Below are 19,382 nucleotides of genomic sequence, written 5' to 3'. Positions count from 1 at the left end.
CCCCAACTGTGATCCGGGCCGTATGGAGTCCACAGCCTCCCTGTTCCTCTGTAACACAAGTTTTGTTTGCACATAGACGTCGACCTGCATGAGCGTCACCGGCGGCGGCGACGGAGACGGGTGATTGACAGCAGGACAGAGTGTAGAGGACTCGGAGGCGCGGAGCAGAAACTATAGCTGAGACCTGATCCATTCATCCAGCTGTCAGAGCAGGAAGTTTCCAAACAAAGCTCTCATATATGATGTGATATGAATTGTTGAATTGTTACACGTTGACACAAAAATATAAAGTGTTTTTATATAGAGAGAGGTTTGCTCTGTGCAGCCGACGCAGATTGACAGTATTAGTGATTCAGTATCACAATGCATGTTATTGGGTTTCTTTTTCTTTTTCTACCAACAGACTAACTTGAAAGGTGTTATAATTACATAATAACTTAAGTCTAGACATGGTGGCTTTTAAGTATTCCAGTCACTTATCAAACAGAAATCACAGCCTCTCTGATGTGACTTTTCTAACTTTCTTTTCTCACTGTAAAATCTTTTGAAAAAAAAAAGAGTCTCTGGGATTTGGACGTTTTCTCTCTCCGTGTTTCTCTTGATCTACTTTTTCGTGTGAATTTTTCTCATTTTTTTTTCTCAAATGAAACAATCCAGTAAAGACGAGTGTTGAAGTTCGCGGCTGATCTAACGGTGTAGGTGTGTGTGTGTGTGTGTGTGGGTGGAGGTCAGGAGTCCTGCGTGTGAGCGGTTCAATCTCCGAGCCTTGAGTTTGAGTGAAATCTCCATTTTATTCCTCCCACATGTGCAGTTTAGCTTGAGGATCGGGCCTTTTCATCGATGCTGCTCGGGGGACGTGCGAGAGGCCAGGAGAATACGCGGCTTCATTTTGAAGGATCATAAGTTGTTTGTCGTCGTCGGCTCTCGTTCCCTTCCTTTATTTACCCTCGGTTTTCATGCGCACACACTCTTGTATGACACTTGCAGATGCGCTCGGCGTGGTGTGTTGCCCTCAGCTCGCTCCCTGTGGTGTTGACTGACAGCAGGCTCTCTCTTCATATCTCCCTCCTCCAACCCCCCTGAGACACCTGAGAAAGGGAAGAAGGAGAGAGAGAGAGACACTCGAGCCCTGCCTTGCCTGTCCTAAGGGGCCTCCTCGGGCACTCAGCAGGGGCTGCCGTCGGCGCTGTGCCAGAATCTCCTCCTCTAAGCTTTCTAGTCCACCGTCTCTCTCTCTGTGTGAATCTCTGCCTCCTCACTCTCTCTGTCTTTATCTCAGCCTTTTTGCTGCTGCTGCATCGCCACCCGTCCGTTTACCTCCCTGCCTCCTCCTTTTCTCTCCACTCCTCCTCCTCTTTTTCCCCCCCTTGCTCCCCACACCTCCTGCCTTTCTTCCATATGCCCCACCTTCCCTTTATCTCCTCTCCCACTGCTCCCTTTTTTCTTCTCTCCTCACCTCGACCTCTTGCTCCATCTCCACCTCCCTCCTCCTTCACCCCTCCCTTGGATTCTTTAACGCTCTCTCTCTCTCTCTCTCTCTCTCCCTCTTTCCTCTCTTTTGTATCTGACCCGATTGTCAGGTCATCGGTGGAGATACAAGTGGAAGATGGAGCAGATAGAGAAAGTGCAAGAAGTGCCTCGCGGCTAAACTTCTTCCTGATAGGTCCGCAAGGAGCTGAGAGCCACTCTGCGTCCAATTAATAATGAATGAGTCAGATCAGTCAGTTTGACTCAGAGCGTACACTCCCTGCTCCTCCTCCTCCTCTTCCTCACCTGTAATGAGCGGGGAGGAGAGAGACGCAGGAACGTGAACTGGGCCATAACGCACTCCCGGGGAGTCCCGAGAGGGAGGCAGAGTCTTTTCTTCTCCTCCGATCGGCGTCGTGTCCACTCCCTCCCTCTCTGCTCGCCTCCTGCGTGTGCTCTCAGGCCCTCGTTGCTCTTTCCGTTGAAACAACTTTCGACAGGTTAGAACAAGCAAAAGCAAATGCTTACGGGGAAAAAATAAAATAAAACAGTGCATTGGAATTGGACTTCTCGTGCAGTTGGCTCTGCTGCAGGATTTTCGGAAATATAATATGACTCGTGGTAAATGCCTTATTTCTTCACTTCATTGTTTTTTGGTCAGCTTTTTACCTGCGCGGAATGAAAGGTGCGAAGCCTCGGCTCTCTGAGGTTGTTAGAGAGAATCTGCTCCTTTATTCACCAAACGATTTCTAAATCCTCACATTCCCTCAGCTCTTTCTGCCCCCCCCCCCTTTTTTTTTTTACTTCTCCACTGAGGAAAAAAAGAAAGTAGTCGCTTTTATTTTTTATCCTAGAGCCACTAAAGCTGCTTCTTTCCCTAGATTACATCACAGACAGGAACTGTTCTCCCAACATCATTCAGCAAGTTCTCAGTCTTCCCACAGGTACATATCAGTATCAGTATCAGGACATGTTTACTTTACACTTGGCGGGTATTTGAAAAAAAAAGAGAGGATATTTCCCCTTTGACGTTTTCAATAAAAACATTGTTCACATCAGATCGTTTTCAGAAAAACTCTTCATTTACAAGCACCTGCATAAATACGCCGTTAAAGGGATACAGTAGTTCAACATTTTGGCAAACTGGCCCATTGCCATAATCCCTCTAGTTTTAGGAATAGGTTTGTTACCTTTATTTGTTGGTGCAAGCTATTTTTAGAACGGCAGAGCAGAACCGCGAGCTGCTCAGAGCTACGCTACGGAGGCTAATGGGATTTCTTGGTGTTGGATTGTGTATTTGATGAGTTTGATGAGGGAAACCAAGAAATCCCATTAGCCTCCGTAGCGTAGCTCTGAGCAGCTCACGGCTCTGCTCCACCGTTCTTAAAAATAGCTTGCACGGACAATTAAAGGTAACAAACCTACTCCCAAAACTATAGGGATCATGGCAATGGGCCAATTTGCCAAAATGTTGAACTATCCCTTTAAGAGCTACTATGAGCACGTCAAACCTCAACATAGCAGTGTAACGACAACAACAAACGACGGTAACAAATGACCTTGAGTTACTTCCTGTTCCTTCAGAGATGGCACAATATTTGTTTGTTTGTAAACACAGGGCGCTCACATGACGTTGATGCATTTTCTGTTGCATATTGTGGCGTTCTGAAACCTAAAACTCCCCTGTCCACATGCAAAAATCACTGTTTTTGCTACATGTAATCAGGGCCTCAGTATCAGTGCACAGACTCTGCAGCTGCAGTGGCCACATTAACAGTGATGAGGGTGTGTGTGTGTAAGTGTCTGTGTCGGCCAAAAATGATTAACGATTATTTTATTGAACTTCCAATAAAAAAAGAGCCAAAAAAACCCAAAAGTGCTGCAGTTTTAATTAGTTGCCTGTCGTCTTCACAAGTTCTAAGAGGTGAAACGATAACTGTCTGTGGCAAATTTAATTATCTGTAACTAATTAAGATCTATGAATTGGCATCGAGGGGGTAGTGAACAAGGCTGTGGATAGAAAAAAAAAAGAAATGTGCACACTCTCTGGAGCAGCGTGCATCTTTTTTCTGTGATTGTAAACGTGCTACTCTGCTGCTAAGAACATGCCAAAATTGATTTTACCGTTTGTCTAACTCACCAAACACACTGAAGGGAATCCAGTCACCACCCAACTCCCATTGTGGCAAACAATACCGAGCTGCAGAGATTATACAGACATTAGTATTCTGCGACGCGTTCGGCTCTGCTTCTGTTTCAGGTGGGTTGGACTTCTTGGAAGTGTCCCACCGCCCGCGGCGCTGCGGGGCTTTCACTGTCGAAGCGGGAAACCTGTGGGCAGCCGCTGGTTAGAGTGTGGTTCAGTAGGCGAACTTATCAGCCAAAGTGAGAATGAAATGGCATTTGGCTGGTGAGCAGGTTTAATTTCCCACCCCAGAGTAAAAGCCAGCGGCGGGCGGGCAGGCAGCTGGATTAGTATTCAGCTGGCTGTGGACTACAGAGCCGGTCTGTTGGTGTTTGCCCTGTGGCTGTTGTTTTGCTGTCAGGTTAGCCAATGACACGTCAGAGCTCACCTCTCTGGCCTCAGCAGCTCGTGGCTATGGTACTCTACTCTCTCTGTCCACACTGAAGCACGCAGCTTCTATCATGTCAACCTCTTTTTTTTTCTTTTTTAATCAAGATTGATTGTCAGATTTTCCCTGTCGTACCTTAGAAAATCACACGTTCAATTTCCATATGAATGAGATTTTTTCTTTTTTGTGTCCAGGATACCAGGAGTAGCAAGACAATCATCTGCAATTTGTCTTTACATAATAACGGAGGAATAAAGCCTTCAAAATAAAGTTCAACAAAACAGAATAGGCAAAAAAAAAGAGGAAATTTCTCGCTGTTGGTACAAACTTATTTCTCCACCTCCACCATCTTGGCCTTTATGACTCCAGTGACATTTTTGGTTGACATTTATTTCCCAGTGTTTCTGCTGATGGCTTCTGTAAAAAGCTACTTAACCTGGATGTCACCATGTTGTAGCAGCAGCATGTGGTATTGTACACTTAAAGCAGAAGTAAGCGATATTTTTGTGTTAATGTAAGTCTTAAATAGTTATATCTTCCGACAGCAATCACTTGTATAGAATGTTTGGTCCGAAACACGGGTCTGTCAGTCACTCGGCTCTGCTCTGAGCCGAGGAGAAAACTTTTCTTGTATCCTACAACCTTTATCCAATGAGAAGAGAGAACGGCATGAAGGGCTGTGTGTGCAGCCAAGGGATGCGCGTGAATGTGGTGACGTAGGGACGAGGACCAATAGATCCGTGAGGAGGGCGGGGGCTGCTAACTCCATCGGCTGACAAGAAGTAGCCAAAACGACCGGATCGCTTACTTCTGCTTTAAACGAAGATACTGCATGAAAAAAAAACATTTTTGGATGTCACATGAAAAAAGTCCTTTGACTCTCTGATTTTTGTCTTTATCTGATTTTTGAAGACTTTGTTGGTTTATTACCTGGCAGAGTGAGAATCAAGAGAGAAATTTCTGCCTTGATTTCTTGATTTAAAAAATACCACGATGAGATGCCTCTGATTTAAAAAGTGGATTTTAAAGGGGAACTATGCAAGATTTTTACCCTGATTAAACAGCTCTGGAGTAATTGTGATCACATTATTGGTCATTATTACGTTATGAGTTGCTATTGTACAAGGCTCTCTGCCTTCGCCCTAGCGTCTTGCCAAAAACCAACCTTGCAAGACCTGCTGACAAGAACTGCTTTACGGCAATACGACACCAACACACCCGATAATCTGTAATCTCTTGTTTATGACAGGTAAAACTATGCAATATACACATAACTTTAGACAACGCTCCATGGATTGCCTTCCCGCTGGCTTAATTGAAAACAAATCCATGTGACTGTGCTGTGACTTTTTACGCAATGTTTTACATTTGCACTCCGAAGCTGCAGGGGGAGTAGAGTAGAGTAGAGAATACTTTATTCATCTCTAGGAGGGAAATTCAAATTAGTCCACACGACAATGACACAAAAAAAATGGAGAAAAAAACAACCAAAACAGTGAAAAAGCGCCAGACTTGCATAGTCCCCCTTTAACCACTAGGCGTCTCTGACAATCAAAGCAACGTTTGGGATCAGCATATATATATACATGTAGATGGACAGTAGATGATGTTATGGGCGGCAGAGGGAGGAGCCAGTCGACAGCAGCATGTGTGGCAATAAAGTGCAGATTTGCAGGTTGGAAAACATTGAGTAAAAAGTCTTTGCAAGAGTTTTGTGAGGCAGGAAAAATGCACTTAGTTTGTTTGTTTGTTTGGCCTTGAGGACACACATAATGCGATCGAGTGAGAAACACTGAATAAAGACAAAACTGTGGTTGTTTACAATGAAAACTCCACAGGGAACAATAAATATATATATAAAAAAAGACTTCCTTATGTGCAAGTGGAATGAGACGGGTTATTTCTCGGGTTATGAGGGAAATAGTTTCCATTAAATGAGGAGTTATGTGTCTCTTTTCAGTCCTCGCCACTTTGATGCCGGTGGTTTTTATTTCTATCCCATTTAGGATCATCGTATCACATCAGATTGTCTTTCAGTCTCACACATTTCTCCCTCAGCCCTCAACACCGAGCTGCGTCTTCCTGCACTGCAGAGAACATGTGGTGCTCTGTAGTAACTCTACGCAGGGTTAGAGCTTAAATCTGCTGTATCATAAACAAACTGTTTCTTCTCCCTCTGCTGTTACTCATATATTACTGAAAAAAAACAAGATGCAGCTGGTGTAGTTTTTACTTTTTCTCTTTTCATTACTGAAGTTTTTTTTTTTTTTTTTTTACATAAGAATATCAGGTCTAATTGTTCATTCATAATATTTCAGGCATCAGATCTCGACCGAGTAAAATTGCTGCAGTTGAGCTTCGTTCACATGACTCTCGTTGCAGTAATGGTGTCGCTCTTCTCTGAAGGACCTGTGGTAAATACTGGGCTCTGAGCTAAAATGTCAAGTGTCATAAAAAAGTGTGAATACTTCTGTCAATGTGATATTTCAAAGTTTTTGAAAAATCTAAAATTCAGTTTGTGGGTATTGAGGGTGGATTGATGAGGGGAAAAGAAAATGATTTTAACATGAGGCTTCAAAGTAACAAAGTGCAAAAGAAGGCGGTGTGTCTGAGATGAGTAGGAAAAACCAGCAGACATCAAACTTGTAAGCACTTTTTTTTTTTAGAAAGTTGATTTTTGCATTTTAGGTTTTTCTTCTTTTTGCAGTTGGTGCTTTACTTTTTTTTAATTTTTTTTTTAATCTCAATCCAGGTTGAGAAGCAGCGAATCGTTGATAGTGATGGATGTATTCTCAGGGAGTGTTAGGTGGTGTCGCCCCCCAGGCCTCTGCAGTCGACTAAGTTACTTAAATGTTAGAAACAAGAAAGAAAGTTCCCACTGAAATCCAGATTGACCTGTGCATTGTGAATCTCAACAGTTCACATGATGGTGCAAATAATAGTCGATTAAATAAATGTCTTTTTATATACATGGAGTTGGAAACTACAGCCAATAGCTCTGTAGTTACAGGGACTTAGTCTCGTTTTTTGTCAACAAGCTTGATTCGTAACAACTCATTGTTCCCACTTTCACTTGAACGTCACTTGTGAAATGTATCACCCTCAGTTGAATCACAGCAGAGCAACAGTTTAGTTAATGTGACGATGGCGCTGCTTGGTGCAGGTGCTTTGTGGTGGTGGAGCGGCGTCTCTTTAGATGGATGCTCACTTCTCTTCTCTGTGAGGCTGCTCTCTCTCTCTCTCTCTCTCTCTGAGTGGTGGAGGTGAAGTGGAGGTAGGAGGGGGGTAGGAGGAGGGGTTGGGGCTGTGGGAGCTGAAGCCTGACTAACTTGGCCAGTTTCCCCGGTGTAGGTTGAGATCAAATGAAGCGCGCTGCTCCGTCTGTTTCTATCCGCGTCGTCTTCACTTTGCGTTTATGTCCGTCTCGCTGTCCCTCCTGTCTATACGTTCCTCTTCCTGTCTCTGTCTCCACGACGTCTCCGTTTCCGTCTTTGCCTCTTAACTTTGTCCATCCCTCTGACTTTTACTTGCACTCTCTAACCTCTCGTTCGTCTTTATCTCCCTGTCTTTCACCATTACTGTCCATTTCCCTCTGTCTCTTTGTCTTACCTTCTCCTTCTTCTCCCATCCTTTGTCTCCCTCTCTCCCTCTCTCTCTCCCCCCCATCTCTCCCTCCCACCCCGCTGGGCAGGGAGGCCTTTGATGCGAGCCTGATATCTATTCACGTGGGTCATTCATCAGCACCGTGTCGCTCTTTTAGCAGCGAGCAGGAAGCCAGATCAATAAGATGGCTGAACGGATGGATCTCTTAAGAGTCCTCTTCAGCCTGCAGAGATAAGGGAATATTTTTGAATGGATGGTGCTTTAAAAAGTCACACAGGGTGGGCAGGGAGTGGGGAGGGGGAGCGATGAATAAAGATCTGAATGCATCACAGCCGGTATTAAAAAATGGGCAAAGACATTTAGATTGAAAAGGTGGTAAAACTTTATAGAAGAATCTGTGAGGGGGTCTCGCTGGAATTATATGTCAACTTGGAGCTTCTAATTAAATCCACTTCTAACCTCTGTTCCCCTCAACCTCAATAGAAAATAAAAGAAAATCAACTGAAACAATAAAGCAAAACTGAATTTAGGAAATTCAAAGTCAATAGTTTCCTCCTTCAGCGTGTCAACTTCACTTACCCTTTACCAGTCAACCAGCCAATCAAAGCCTCCTCCCTCCATCGTATACTGCTGCACTATAGACCACAGCATTCAGAAAACATGTTGATTCAGAAAATTAAAAATCAAACCGTATGGCACCCATCATTACAAATAAGACTTCAGATTATAATTCTGTGCTTTTACATGAACTTGACTTTTACCTGATTATTTAAATTGCATGTGATGATGAGGTGACAGAAGAGCAGCTGAATTCAAAGCAAAACTAAACTGAGATTGATTCTTACATTTAAAATAAATCCACCTAAAGTCTGAGTGAGACTCAAAGCAATAGCATCGTCTTAATACGTTTGTTTCTACACATCAACATTTGTGCGTGATAACTCTGATCTAATTGAAGAAGAAGACTTTATTTGTCCTCATAGGGAAACTGGTTTTCGGCATAACCGTGGACATTTCATTGACACCTAATTAAACTACTACTTGCATAACCTTATAATAAACACAAACAGTTCCTAAAATCAGATTGGAGAATGGGAAGAAATCTGATCATCGACCTCTACAGCTGTTTACAGTAAAATGGCTATCTAAAATGCCACCTCAGTCGTTGTTGTTATTATACATTTCTTGCCCTTGTTGGTGTCACAATCGTACTGTATGTCACAAGATAGATCAGTTTCAATAGAAACAAATGAATCTTTAGTGTCTGTCTGAGCCGTTTTCTCCTGTAACATCCATGGTGTTTGACTGACGGTAAAATCGGGAAACATGTCAACAAGAGCTGAGTTTAAACCGTCTGTGTTCAGACCAGTGTCTGTGAGAGCTCTGAGTTTTTATTATGAGGATATTGATGCATTTTCTGGTTGAGTTTGTTTCCATTAATGTAAAAATGTAGCTCATTAATCTGTTCAGACCTCCTTCACATTATATATCCACAGCTCATTTAAACACATTTATTTTCTGTTAATGTGACGTTATAATGAAGTGCTCCCCACCCCAACCCACCCTTCCCCGCCCTCACTGCTCTGTTCTCTGCGCTCAGGAGTGACTTTGCATTCATGTTAAAATTGAGACATCCAGGAGACATAAACCTTGATGATGTGCAAACGTTTTTTTTTTTTTTTTTTTTTATCATTGATGATTTTTCTGGAGGAAACTCTGAGTTGATGTTTGGCTCGTTGGTTCTGAGGCGTTTCACACACACACACACACACACACACACACACACACACACACACACACACACACACACACACACACACACACACACACACACACACACACACACACACACATCGTGCTGCTGATACTTCGCTCCTCAGCTCAGCAGCCGCTTGGCAACGCTGACGTGAGCCGAGATACAGGAAGTCTGGGCCCAGACAGCTGCAGGAGCGGTGACAGGAAATCAGCGAAAGGCGTGACAGTCAGGGAATGAAGTTCAGATGGCAGGAGATGTTGTGTGTAATGTATTGCACATGCACGCACACACACACGCACGCATACACTGTTTTTTGTCTTTGTTTTGGTGGTTTTCTTCCAAATCTTTTTCACAGCCTCCTAAGTGCAACTGTAAAAGCAGCCAGGGGAAGCAGAGTGAGCTTGGGAGCGCACACACACACACACACATACATGCACACACACACACACACAGTCACATATGCATGCATGCACAGTGACACTAACAAACAACTTCTGCTAGACACACATGTCACCCATACCTTCATCACCTCAAGGTGATTTTGTGTAGAGTGCAAAGAACACTCAGAGTTTGATTCCTTGTATATTTTATTTGCACAAATGTGGAAAACGCTGAAAATGGAGCAGAGAAAAAAAAACATTAAGTGCTCAAGCAAAAAAAAAAAAAAAAAAAAATTCACGGTGCTGCAAAAATCATATCCAGGCAGGAAGAAAGAGAAAAAAAGACAACGTCAAAATCCAGCGGTGGGGAGCTGTAGAGAAATGACAACACCCAGAAATAAATCTGCTCATTAAATACACCTGGAGGTAATAAGTAGATATATTAGTGAATGGAAGTACACGCATGTAAGAGGTTGTTGACACAGGGAACCGTCTTGTCTGAAGCAGAGTCAGACATTTATTTCCCCCTCCTCCTCTCATGAGCTCCGGTGTGTCAGGACCAACAAAGACACCGGAGAGAGACAGAGAGAGTCTGTATGGGATGTTAGAACAAAGCAGGCAGGTACAAAGAGGTGGCAGGCAGGGAACAGGCTCGGGTCTGGAGTCTGACACCTGTAAGTGGGAGGAGGAGGAGGAGGAGGGAGGGAGGGGGGGTGATTAGGTGTTAGGTGCATGGGAACAGGTGTGTGCAGGGGGGCGTGGCCCGGCGCTGCAGTAAACACACAGAACATGGATTTTCACTGCAAAAACTCAAAATCTTACCAAGAATATTTCTTATTTCTTATTTCTTGTCAAAATGTCTCATTTCTAGTCAAAACTAATCTCTTTCCACTTAAAATGAGACTCATCACCTAAAAATGAACTTGTTCTTAGATAATTTTCACTTGAAATAAGTAGAAAATCTGCCAGTGAAAGCAAGTTTTTTGTGTGCTTGTAATAAGAAAGAAAAACCTGCTCCACTGTCAGATTTTTCTACTTATTTCAATTGAAAATATGCTTGAAATAAGTAAAAAGTGTCTTAAAACAAGCTACTTTTTATGTATAACTATGTATGTATATGTATAAATATACTTATTTTAGGTATAATGAGATTTGTTTTGACTAGAAATAAGACAAATATTCTTGGTAAGATTTTGAGTTTTTGCAGTGTAATGAGAGCGGTGACACCAGCGTCTCCGAACAGCTTCTTCTGTCTGTCACCACGAGACACGAGACATCTGTGTCAGATTATATTTCATGTATTTCAACTATGAAGACTTTTTTTCTCGCTTTGATTTGACGTCTGATCACATTTTGTACAGTTTCTAAAACAGACAGCGCCCTGGAATCATGTTTTCAAGTCCAAGTTTTTTTGTGTGATTTTCATTTCATGCAGAGATAACGTCTCATCTTCTCATCAGGCTGTTAGATGCACAGTATTGACGGGACAAACTGCAGCGATGTGTCAAAAATGAATGTAAATGACATATTTACTGTAGCAGAGCAGCAGCTTTAGGAAAAAAAAAAAGTGAAGGCCTGTCTCCGAGCTTCAGACACGACGCTCATTAAATAAAAATACAGATTGATACGAGCTGTAATCACCTCGTCGTGTTCATTAATGTATAACAGAAAATGACACTCGTAGTCTCACACTTCAATCTGCGGTTGATCGTCCAATCTCCACTCATCTCCTCTCCCTCTCCCCCGTCGTCCACAGCTGCTTCCTGTCCCTGCTCCTGGTGGCCGCCGTGGTTTGGAAGATCAAGCAGAGCTGCTGGGCGTCAAGGCGACGAGAGGTAAGCCTGAGATGAAAGGCTACAACAAATATTGATTTTTTCTTTTTTTTCTTTCTTTCTTTTTTTTTTTTTTTTTGGTTCCTCAGGAGAGTGGATTCACAAACATTTGTTGTATTTATTTTAGTCGCTGGGAAGTTGTTTAATGTTTCTATAGTTAATGTAGTTTTCTAAAAGATCAAGCCTGGGGTTTTTCACCTGGAGGTTTGAAGATATTTCAGAAACATGTTGGTACTTAGACTGACTTTTATAGTTTTTGCTTTCCAAAATATATACTGTATATATTTATAAACCTAATATAAACTTAAATCTTCTTAAATCAGTTGAAAACCTACAGAGGACCTAATGCATCTATTGTAACCGAGTGCTAGCCCAGTAGCTAGCTCTATTAGCTTCAGTCTTGCTGACTACTACAGTAAAACCAGCATAGACTCCAGAGGTTTGTTTTCATGAATGAGGCTGGAAATCTTCATTTTATTGAACCCACAAAGACCTGACAGTCGACATTCCCACTATTTAGTGTCGTGACATTTCCCTCATGCTCGTAGCATTAGCATTAGCATTAGCATACCCAGCTTTGGCAGTGTGTTGTTTTTCTGAACACTGATCTGCCTTCATCTGCGGTCCAGTTTCAATGGGTTGAGAGAATCTCTTGTTGTGTTTCCTGCTCTCTGATCCTCACATCACATTAATATTGATACTTTGTGATGTTTCCCCGAGGCTCCACCTGAGCTTCACCTGCAGGATTGATGTTTTTTCCATCTGTGTTGTAGATCTCTTAATGATATGTTATCCTATATTGATAATTACAGTACAGAGAATTCATCGGTCTATGGACGACACACTGTGACTAAAAAAAGATGCAGTGTTTTTAATTAGTGTGGCTGAGGGCTGTGTGCATTAGCTCGCAATCCTGGAAGCAGAAACATCAAGTCTCTTCAGTCTATTCACCCCCGTCCTGTTTATCCTCATTTAAAACACAGCCATTTTTTCTGACAGGCAGCTACTAACAGCCTGATAGATGGATGCTTTTATCTATCGCAGGCTTGAGTGCTGTAATGTATTTTCCTAAACTACCCAAAGAAAAACTTCAGTGACACCAACTTCAGATAATTTAACAAACGGGGACAAGAGCAGAGATCACATTACCTCCTTTTAAAAGGTCCCATTACTGCCTGTCTTTAAGAATAGACTCATCACAATTCAAATAGATTGTTTTTTTGGGGGGGCTCTAGATTAGAAAAGCACTTTAACACTCACTTCCTGTTCAGGAACATCTATGAAAACCAAAGCCCCTTCTGTCATTCAGCATTTCCAAAATTTAATTAAAGAAAAACAGAATTAAATTTGGAGTTGTCAGCCCCTGAAAGTACATTACTACAGTGAATTGACTGTAATTAATTGTTCCTATGGCACAGCGCATGGTGTCTTTTTAAGACACACTGAGTCGACTGAGGGAAAAACTCACAAGTCACTAATTCTTTGAAAAGACTGCGCCGAGGATGCCAAAGCAATCTGCCAAACTGTGGGGAGCACTGCAGGCTGCACAAAAGATTGAAAATGACAATTTTTCAGCTCTTTTAACAATTTCTTTGCGAAACCAAAAGTCTGAATAATTCAAATGTTTTGGAGGACGTTTGAGTTGCCCCCCCCCTCAGTGCAGAGACGGGCTGAGGACGGATTTAATGACCTGAAAATATAAACATTAATGTTAATACGCTAATTGTTTTGTTAGAGGAAACGGTCTTCGACATCAAGTTGTCTGTCTCATACCTCTGATTCAGAAGACAAGGTTGTAAAATATATCATGACGCACTGCAGATTTTAGGCTTAACCCACTTCCCCATCCAAAATACACACACATACACACACGCACACAGCGCTGACGGATAGAGAGCGGGGCCTGACAAAGCTCCTGCGTGATTGGTTTATGGCTCCTAAGATGACAGCAGCCACAATAGATTTACTCAGTTTATGCCTTTATTTCTTAAACTCACTGTCCGAGTGACGGTGATGGCATTTTATCTTTTGTCCAGGAAACAAACCGACTCTCCAGTCCGTAACCTCGGCGTCTGAGGCCGAGCGGATGTTGTAGCAGACGGTCAAACAGAGTCCACGCTCGCTTATAGAGCTAAAGTAATGTGAAAACTATGGAAAAGTTTTGCATATTGAAGAGCAAAAAAAAAAAACATGACAAAATGCATTTTCACAGCGCGCTTCCAGGAGGGTTTGGATCACCTTTTTTTTGAACGAGTGGCTGAAAGGTTGTGTGCATGTGTGGGAGTATGTTTGTGTACTGTATGTGTGCGTGTGTGTGTGTGTGTAATGCAGTGTCTGAGGGCATACAAGCTAATATGAACTTTTTGGTTTGTGCTTTTCACACTCGCCGTGCCGGCTGAAGTGCCTTTCGGCCCTAACCCCTCGCCAAAGAGTGCTGTCATCACCCTCACCTCCGGATGCCTCTTAACGTCCTCCCCTTCACCTGCTCCCACTCTGCCCTCTCTCATCACACAGCCACTGCCGTCCAGCTGGGCTCTCTACAGGCTAACCTTTACACAAAATTAGCACAGGACCTTTGTTAAGAGGATTTGGGGGCTACAGGAAACTGTGAAGCCAATATTAAGCCCCCCTACACACACACACACCTGTAAAAGCTGCAGGAGGACGGTGGGGTTTACTTGAACACCTTTCATGGAATTAGTTTGGTCTCCTAAACTGATTATGAAAACATTCACTTCACTTAATGGAAGCATAAAGGAAATTAAAGACTCTCTTTGGAGGAGGTGGATTTGAGATAAGAATACTGCTAAAATAAAATAAAACTAAAACAATACGCTATATGATATAATAACATGATATCATAACATAACATTACATACTGTAACATATATGTTAAGTTAATCATTCTTCTGACGTTAAAAATAATGAAGCATTAACATCCCATGATGCATTTTTGTGTCTTCCATTATTATATCTCACATATTTACATACCGGATGTTCATTAATATAAATAAATAAATCATAAGTGTCATATGGTCTCAAACTAATTAGCAGTGTATTGTTATGCAGTGTCGTGAATGTGTGAATTCGCTGTATGCAAACACACGACTGAGTGCCTGATGTGGCGACACAGAGCTGAGCTTTACATTGTATACATGAGTATGGAAGCGATGCGAGCGACGTGTAATTTTCCAATTACCTGTTCATTATTAGTAAATTACACCAATCACATGGGCAATTTACCAATCACTAGTTCACGGGGAGATGTCAATCACCCTCACCATCATGTAGTGGCTGCCTCTTAGAAGAAAATAATATAGGTAATTGTTTAAATGGAATGAATGCATGGTAATTATTTTTCCAAAGCCGAAGATCTGTGTAGAACAACTTCAGCCCTGGTGCTGCACCTGGGGATTCTTGGTAAACCACCCTATGCATATGACAAATTATGGTAACACTTTATTTGATGCCTATCTCTATAATGCATTATAATAATACTTATAATGAGTTATAATGCTGTTATAGCACTAAGTTATAAACACTCATGAATGATCATAAAGCTTTATAACAATAATCATAACGCACTATAAAGCATTTTATCATGGCTTATAAGGTCAGGTATTATAATACGTTATAATTGTTAGTAACTCGCTGACAATGCCCACATCAATAATGCATCATAAATATAGTTGTGTTATAATTGGCTTATAAACGTGTAAAACTATCATTATAAACACTCATAAATTATCATAAGGCTTCATAACAATAAGCATAACACACCATAGAGCATTTTATAATGGCTTATAAGGTCAAGTATTATAATATGGTTATAATGCTTATAACCTATTATAATACCTGACCTTATAAGTCATGAAAAAATGCTTTATAGTGTGTTTTGATTATTTTTATGAAGCCTTTTGATCATTTATGAGTGTTTAACTATAGTTATACAGTGTTATAACTGCATTATAAACCCATTATAAGTAGGGTTATAATGCGTTATAGAGATAGGCGTCAAATAAAGTGTTACCCAAATGATATAAGTGTATTTGTTTCTGCCTGTCAGATTGACAAACCAGTCACATGACTGGTGCGGCAAGTGTTAAAGTCTGCTCTGAAAAAGTCCCATTGAATCCTGTAGAGTTGTATTTTACCGCCGTTGGATCATCTGAGTTAAAAAAAAAAAGAAAAAAAAAAAAGATCCTCACACAGAGTAAAGTAGTTGTGGCATCCTCATTTTAGTCAAAGTGAAAAATGCCATCCAGTCATGATGGCCGGTGGAAACAGCAGGGGTTGGGCGGTGAGGGGGTGCAGCCTTAATGATGTGCCCCTTCCTGTAAGAATTGCTTTTTCTTCCTCGGAGGTGGCGGCGCTGAAAGTCTCCGTCGCGGACAGAGACACATCAGCAGAGGAGCGCGTGTCTGAGGGGAGTCCTGCTAATGATGCTCCTCACGACGCCTCCGTCCTTCATGGCTGTAATTGCAGCTCTTTTACTATTTAATTTGACCTCATTTTTGAAACTCAACAAAACAAGTCACACAGCAAATCAGCACCGCTTTATCACAGAGCATCACAGATACAGGTCTATGATGTAAACCCACAAAGACATGAATTGAATCCAGACTTGAGGGAGGAGGTTTAGAGGGGGTTTTTTTGGAGGGGGGAAGCAGATACTATATTAGTTATATAGCGAGTGCCTCGTATCGTAGCTGTCGACTTGAATTAGGGCTGTGACTCCCTTAGAAATACTCTGCAGCGGTGTTGGCATCCCACGTCCGCCTCGCTCCCTCCACGCTCACTTCTCCGGATGCATAAAGAATGATGTTTGGACATAAAATTTTCTGAGCCACTTCACCCCTGCAAGGTTTTTCTCATTATTTGATGCATCGAAAGCTATTGTTTTACTACACACCTCACTCACACACACTCATCGTCGCCGTCATCATCGCACAGGCAGCGTTTGCAGGTGAGAGTGTGTTGATACGAGGATGTAAGTGGAAGGAAACGTAACATCCAGACAATGTTATAAATAAAGAAACACTCTCTAAACTGTGTACTTTTAGCCTAAACTATAATTACCTCGTCCCACTCGTGCAGAAATGAGCACAGCCACGCAGCAGCCCCCCTCCTTCATACATACATATTTATTGTGTAAACACAACATGACACATAATTTCCGACAAACAGAAAGCTAATCATGTTTTTCCATGAGGTCAACTCTCTCGTTATGGCTGCCTGCGTCCCTGACACCGCCACCTTTTTTTGTGTTTTTGGTTTTTTAGTTTTTTTTTCTCCAGCGCTGTCCCTCTAGGCTCCGTTCCCAAATTCACCCCAACCCCCCCTCCTCGATTCCTCCACGTTACCCTGTGCTTGCATCAGCCGTACAGTGACACACATTTGCATCTTATTATGCCCACGTTCACCTCACTTAGGCCGCGGTGCAGCGGGGGAAAACGGTGGCCATCGCATTTTACTGTATGTGGTCATCGCAGGGTCACAGGAATTTGCCGACCTTGGCCCTGAGCCGTGTTGCTGCCGCTGCTGCTGCTGGCTGCTTGTCATCTGACTTTAAGGACTTTAGGCTTATTGTTGCTGTTGCAGCCACTGTAAGCCCCTCTGGATAACAGTGTTAGCTTTAACCCCTAAAACATAAATGTCATTGTGAGCTATTCTTTAAGAAATGCAGCAGAAACAGGCCTCGGATCAGTTACCAGGTGGCTCGTAGAAGTAAAAACAAATCATGAAGTCGCTGCGTCTCTTCCTCGAGATCTGATATCACATCAACTCCAGCAATAAGTTTAATATATGTGCATGATATAAAAAAAGGCAACGTGCAACAAATTCTAAATCAGGTTAAATTATTTTCTTGTGCTACAGAGTTGGTAAGTGCAGATAAGAATTTATTATTTACCTCAGAAAACCTGGTCTGCACTCTCCTCCTCCTCCTCCTGGTTTGATGAGACATTTACATTATGCACAGGCTGCTAGTTCTATGAAAAGCTTCATCATTGTGGACCTTCAAAATAAACTTTTCTTACCTTCAAAGCCGCGCGGCATTTCAACTGTGTAAATCCTGAAACGCCTCTATGACCAGATCCAACAGAAAGGTCTAATGATCAAAGTTTGTCCATCTGTTGTAGTTTAGCGGTGGGTGATGAAGGGGTTAAAAAGTCATGAAACAACCGTTACCGGGGGTTTGACTGATGCTCTCCGTCAACGTTCAGTTTTATGTGCTTTCTGGCAGGTTTTTACGGTGCTAATTTCAAACCCTGGGTGAGAAAATAAGTTTACGACGTGATGTTTGAGGTTCCTCTCACCGTGGCAACAGGCAAACACCTGCTGAGACGGAGACAGAGGTTTTTCTGGAAGCACCACCTGTTGGGGTGTGTGTGTGTGTGTTTGAAAAGCATTCAGGTGCATGTTTCTCCTCACACACATGTGGTTCCTGTGCATCTGTTTGCAGAGATGCACTCAGATGTGTGTGTGTATGTGTGTGTGCACTGTCTGAGTCCTAATCAAAGGCTTCCTTTTGAGACCTGACAGCTCCTTTGAAGGAGCTGGAAGCTGCACAGATGGCAATAGACGGACCAGCGACCGTATAGCAGCCATTTTGTGCCACAGAAGGCGCCGTGGCCTTTTAGTCACAATAATATGCCTCAGTGCAACTGGAGCAGCTCATTGTGGACGCCGGCTGATTATTCCCGCGGGAGCGCGTGTGCGTACAGGAAGAATTGTAGACTTTTACGTCTTTATGTAACTTCTATATTTACCTTCATATAGTTAATCTTTAAAGAGAGTCCGGGCCCATGAAAGCAGCGAAGCTTTCTCTTATCAGCAGCCAACGATTACAGCAACACCGACAGGTTTCAGGCACGGCTTACGGAGGCCTGCAACAGACACAAATGATAAAAGCTGGAGGTTTTTTTGTTTTGTTTTTTTTGAATAGAGATGAGCAAGCTAGTAGCTAATTAAGGCAGAGATCCAGCAGCAGCATCTAAGTGAAGGGGCAATACATCATGATGCAAAATACTGTAATAATGGCAGTGCTTTAACATTCGCTTACTTCGCCTCAGGACAGAACGTCTCGTTTCACTCGAGTGTAGCACAAAAAAAAAAGAAAAGAAAAAAAAGAAAAGATAACAGGCCAGAGTGGAAATCTCAGTACCTGGCCACGTAAGAGTTGAGTCATGTGTGTGGATTCATAAAGGGGCATTCATAGTGTAACTGCCCCTGTGAATGGCATCATGATGGTGGAGACGGTGAGTCTTTGATTCCCCCTCCATGATGTCCCACCGTCCTCCTCCAACAGGATGTGTGTTTACCCGACATCTACCGTCGCCCCCCCAACACAGATATACATCACAGATAACTTGACATATATTGGACGTGTATTGCACCCGGAGGTATTGATAGAAATGCAGAACGCGATAATATCTCTGATCGTCGCCTCCGCCGCCGCCGTGTCCCGCATGATTAACTGTGTTGTAGATTCTTTACACTACGGCAGAGGGAGGGAGGGAGGGAGGGAGGGAGGGAGGGGGGAGGCAGCATAAACGTCTCCAGATACCCTCACATATTTATTACCCCATTAAGCTGCCCGCCCTCCCACACCACCACCTTCTTCTTCCCCCTCAGCTATAAATATGAATGTCAGCCAAGGTGTGAAGGCTCAGGCCTCTGTTAGAAATACCTGCTATTATGTCATAAAATGAGTGGAGAGCTGTGCAATGGCCTGTGATGTGTAAACTGAACTTTTTTTTGTTGTTTTCTT

General features: G+C 42.6%; 1 protein-coding gene across 3 annotated transcripts in view; it reads left to right on the top strand.

Moving 5' to 3' along the window:
- The window catches only part of atrn (attractin), a 161,567-nt gene that overhangs the window by 95,060 nt on the left and 47,125 nt on the right, over window positions 1–19,382 (top strand). For all 3 annotated transcript variants that reach the window (XM_083998989.1, XM_083998990.1, XM_083998991.1), the window contains one exon: window positions 11,536–11,614. In XM_083998989.1, coding sequence (XP_083855115.1) covers window positions 11,536–11,614 — 79 coding nt within the window. The remainder of the gene's footprint in view (window positions 1–11,535; window positions 11,615–19,382) is intronic.

Source organism: Trachurus trachurus (genome assembly GCF_905171665.1).
Source record: "Trachurus trachurus genome assembly, chromosome: 22".
NCBI classification, from domain to species: domain Eukaryota; kingdom Metazoa; phylum Chordata; class Actinopteri; order Carangiformes; family Carangidae; genus Trachurus; species Trachurus trachurus.
This window is presented reverse-complemented; position numbering and strand designations above follow the sequence as displayed.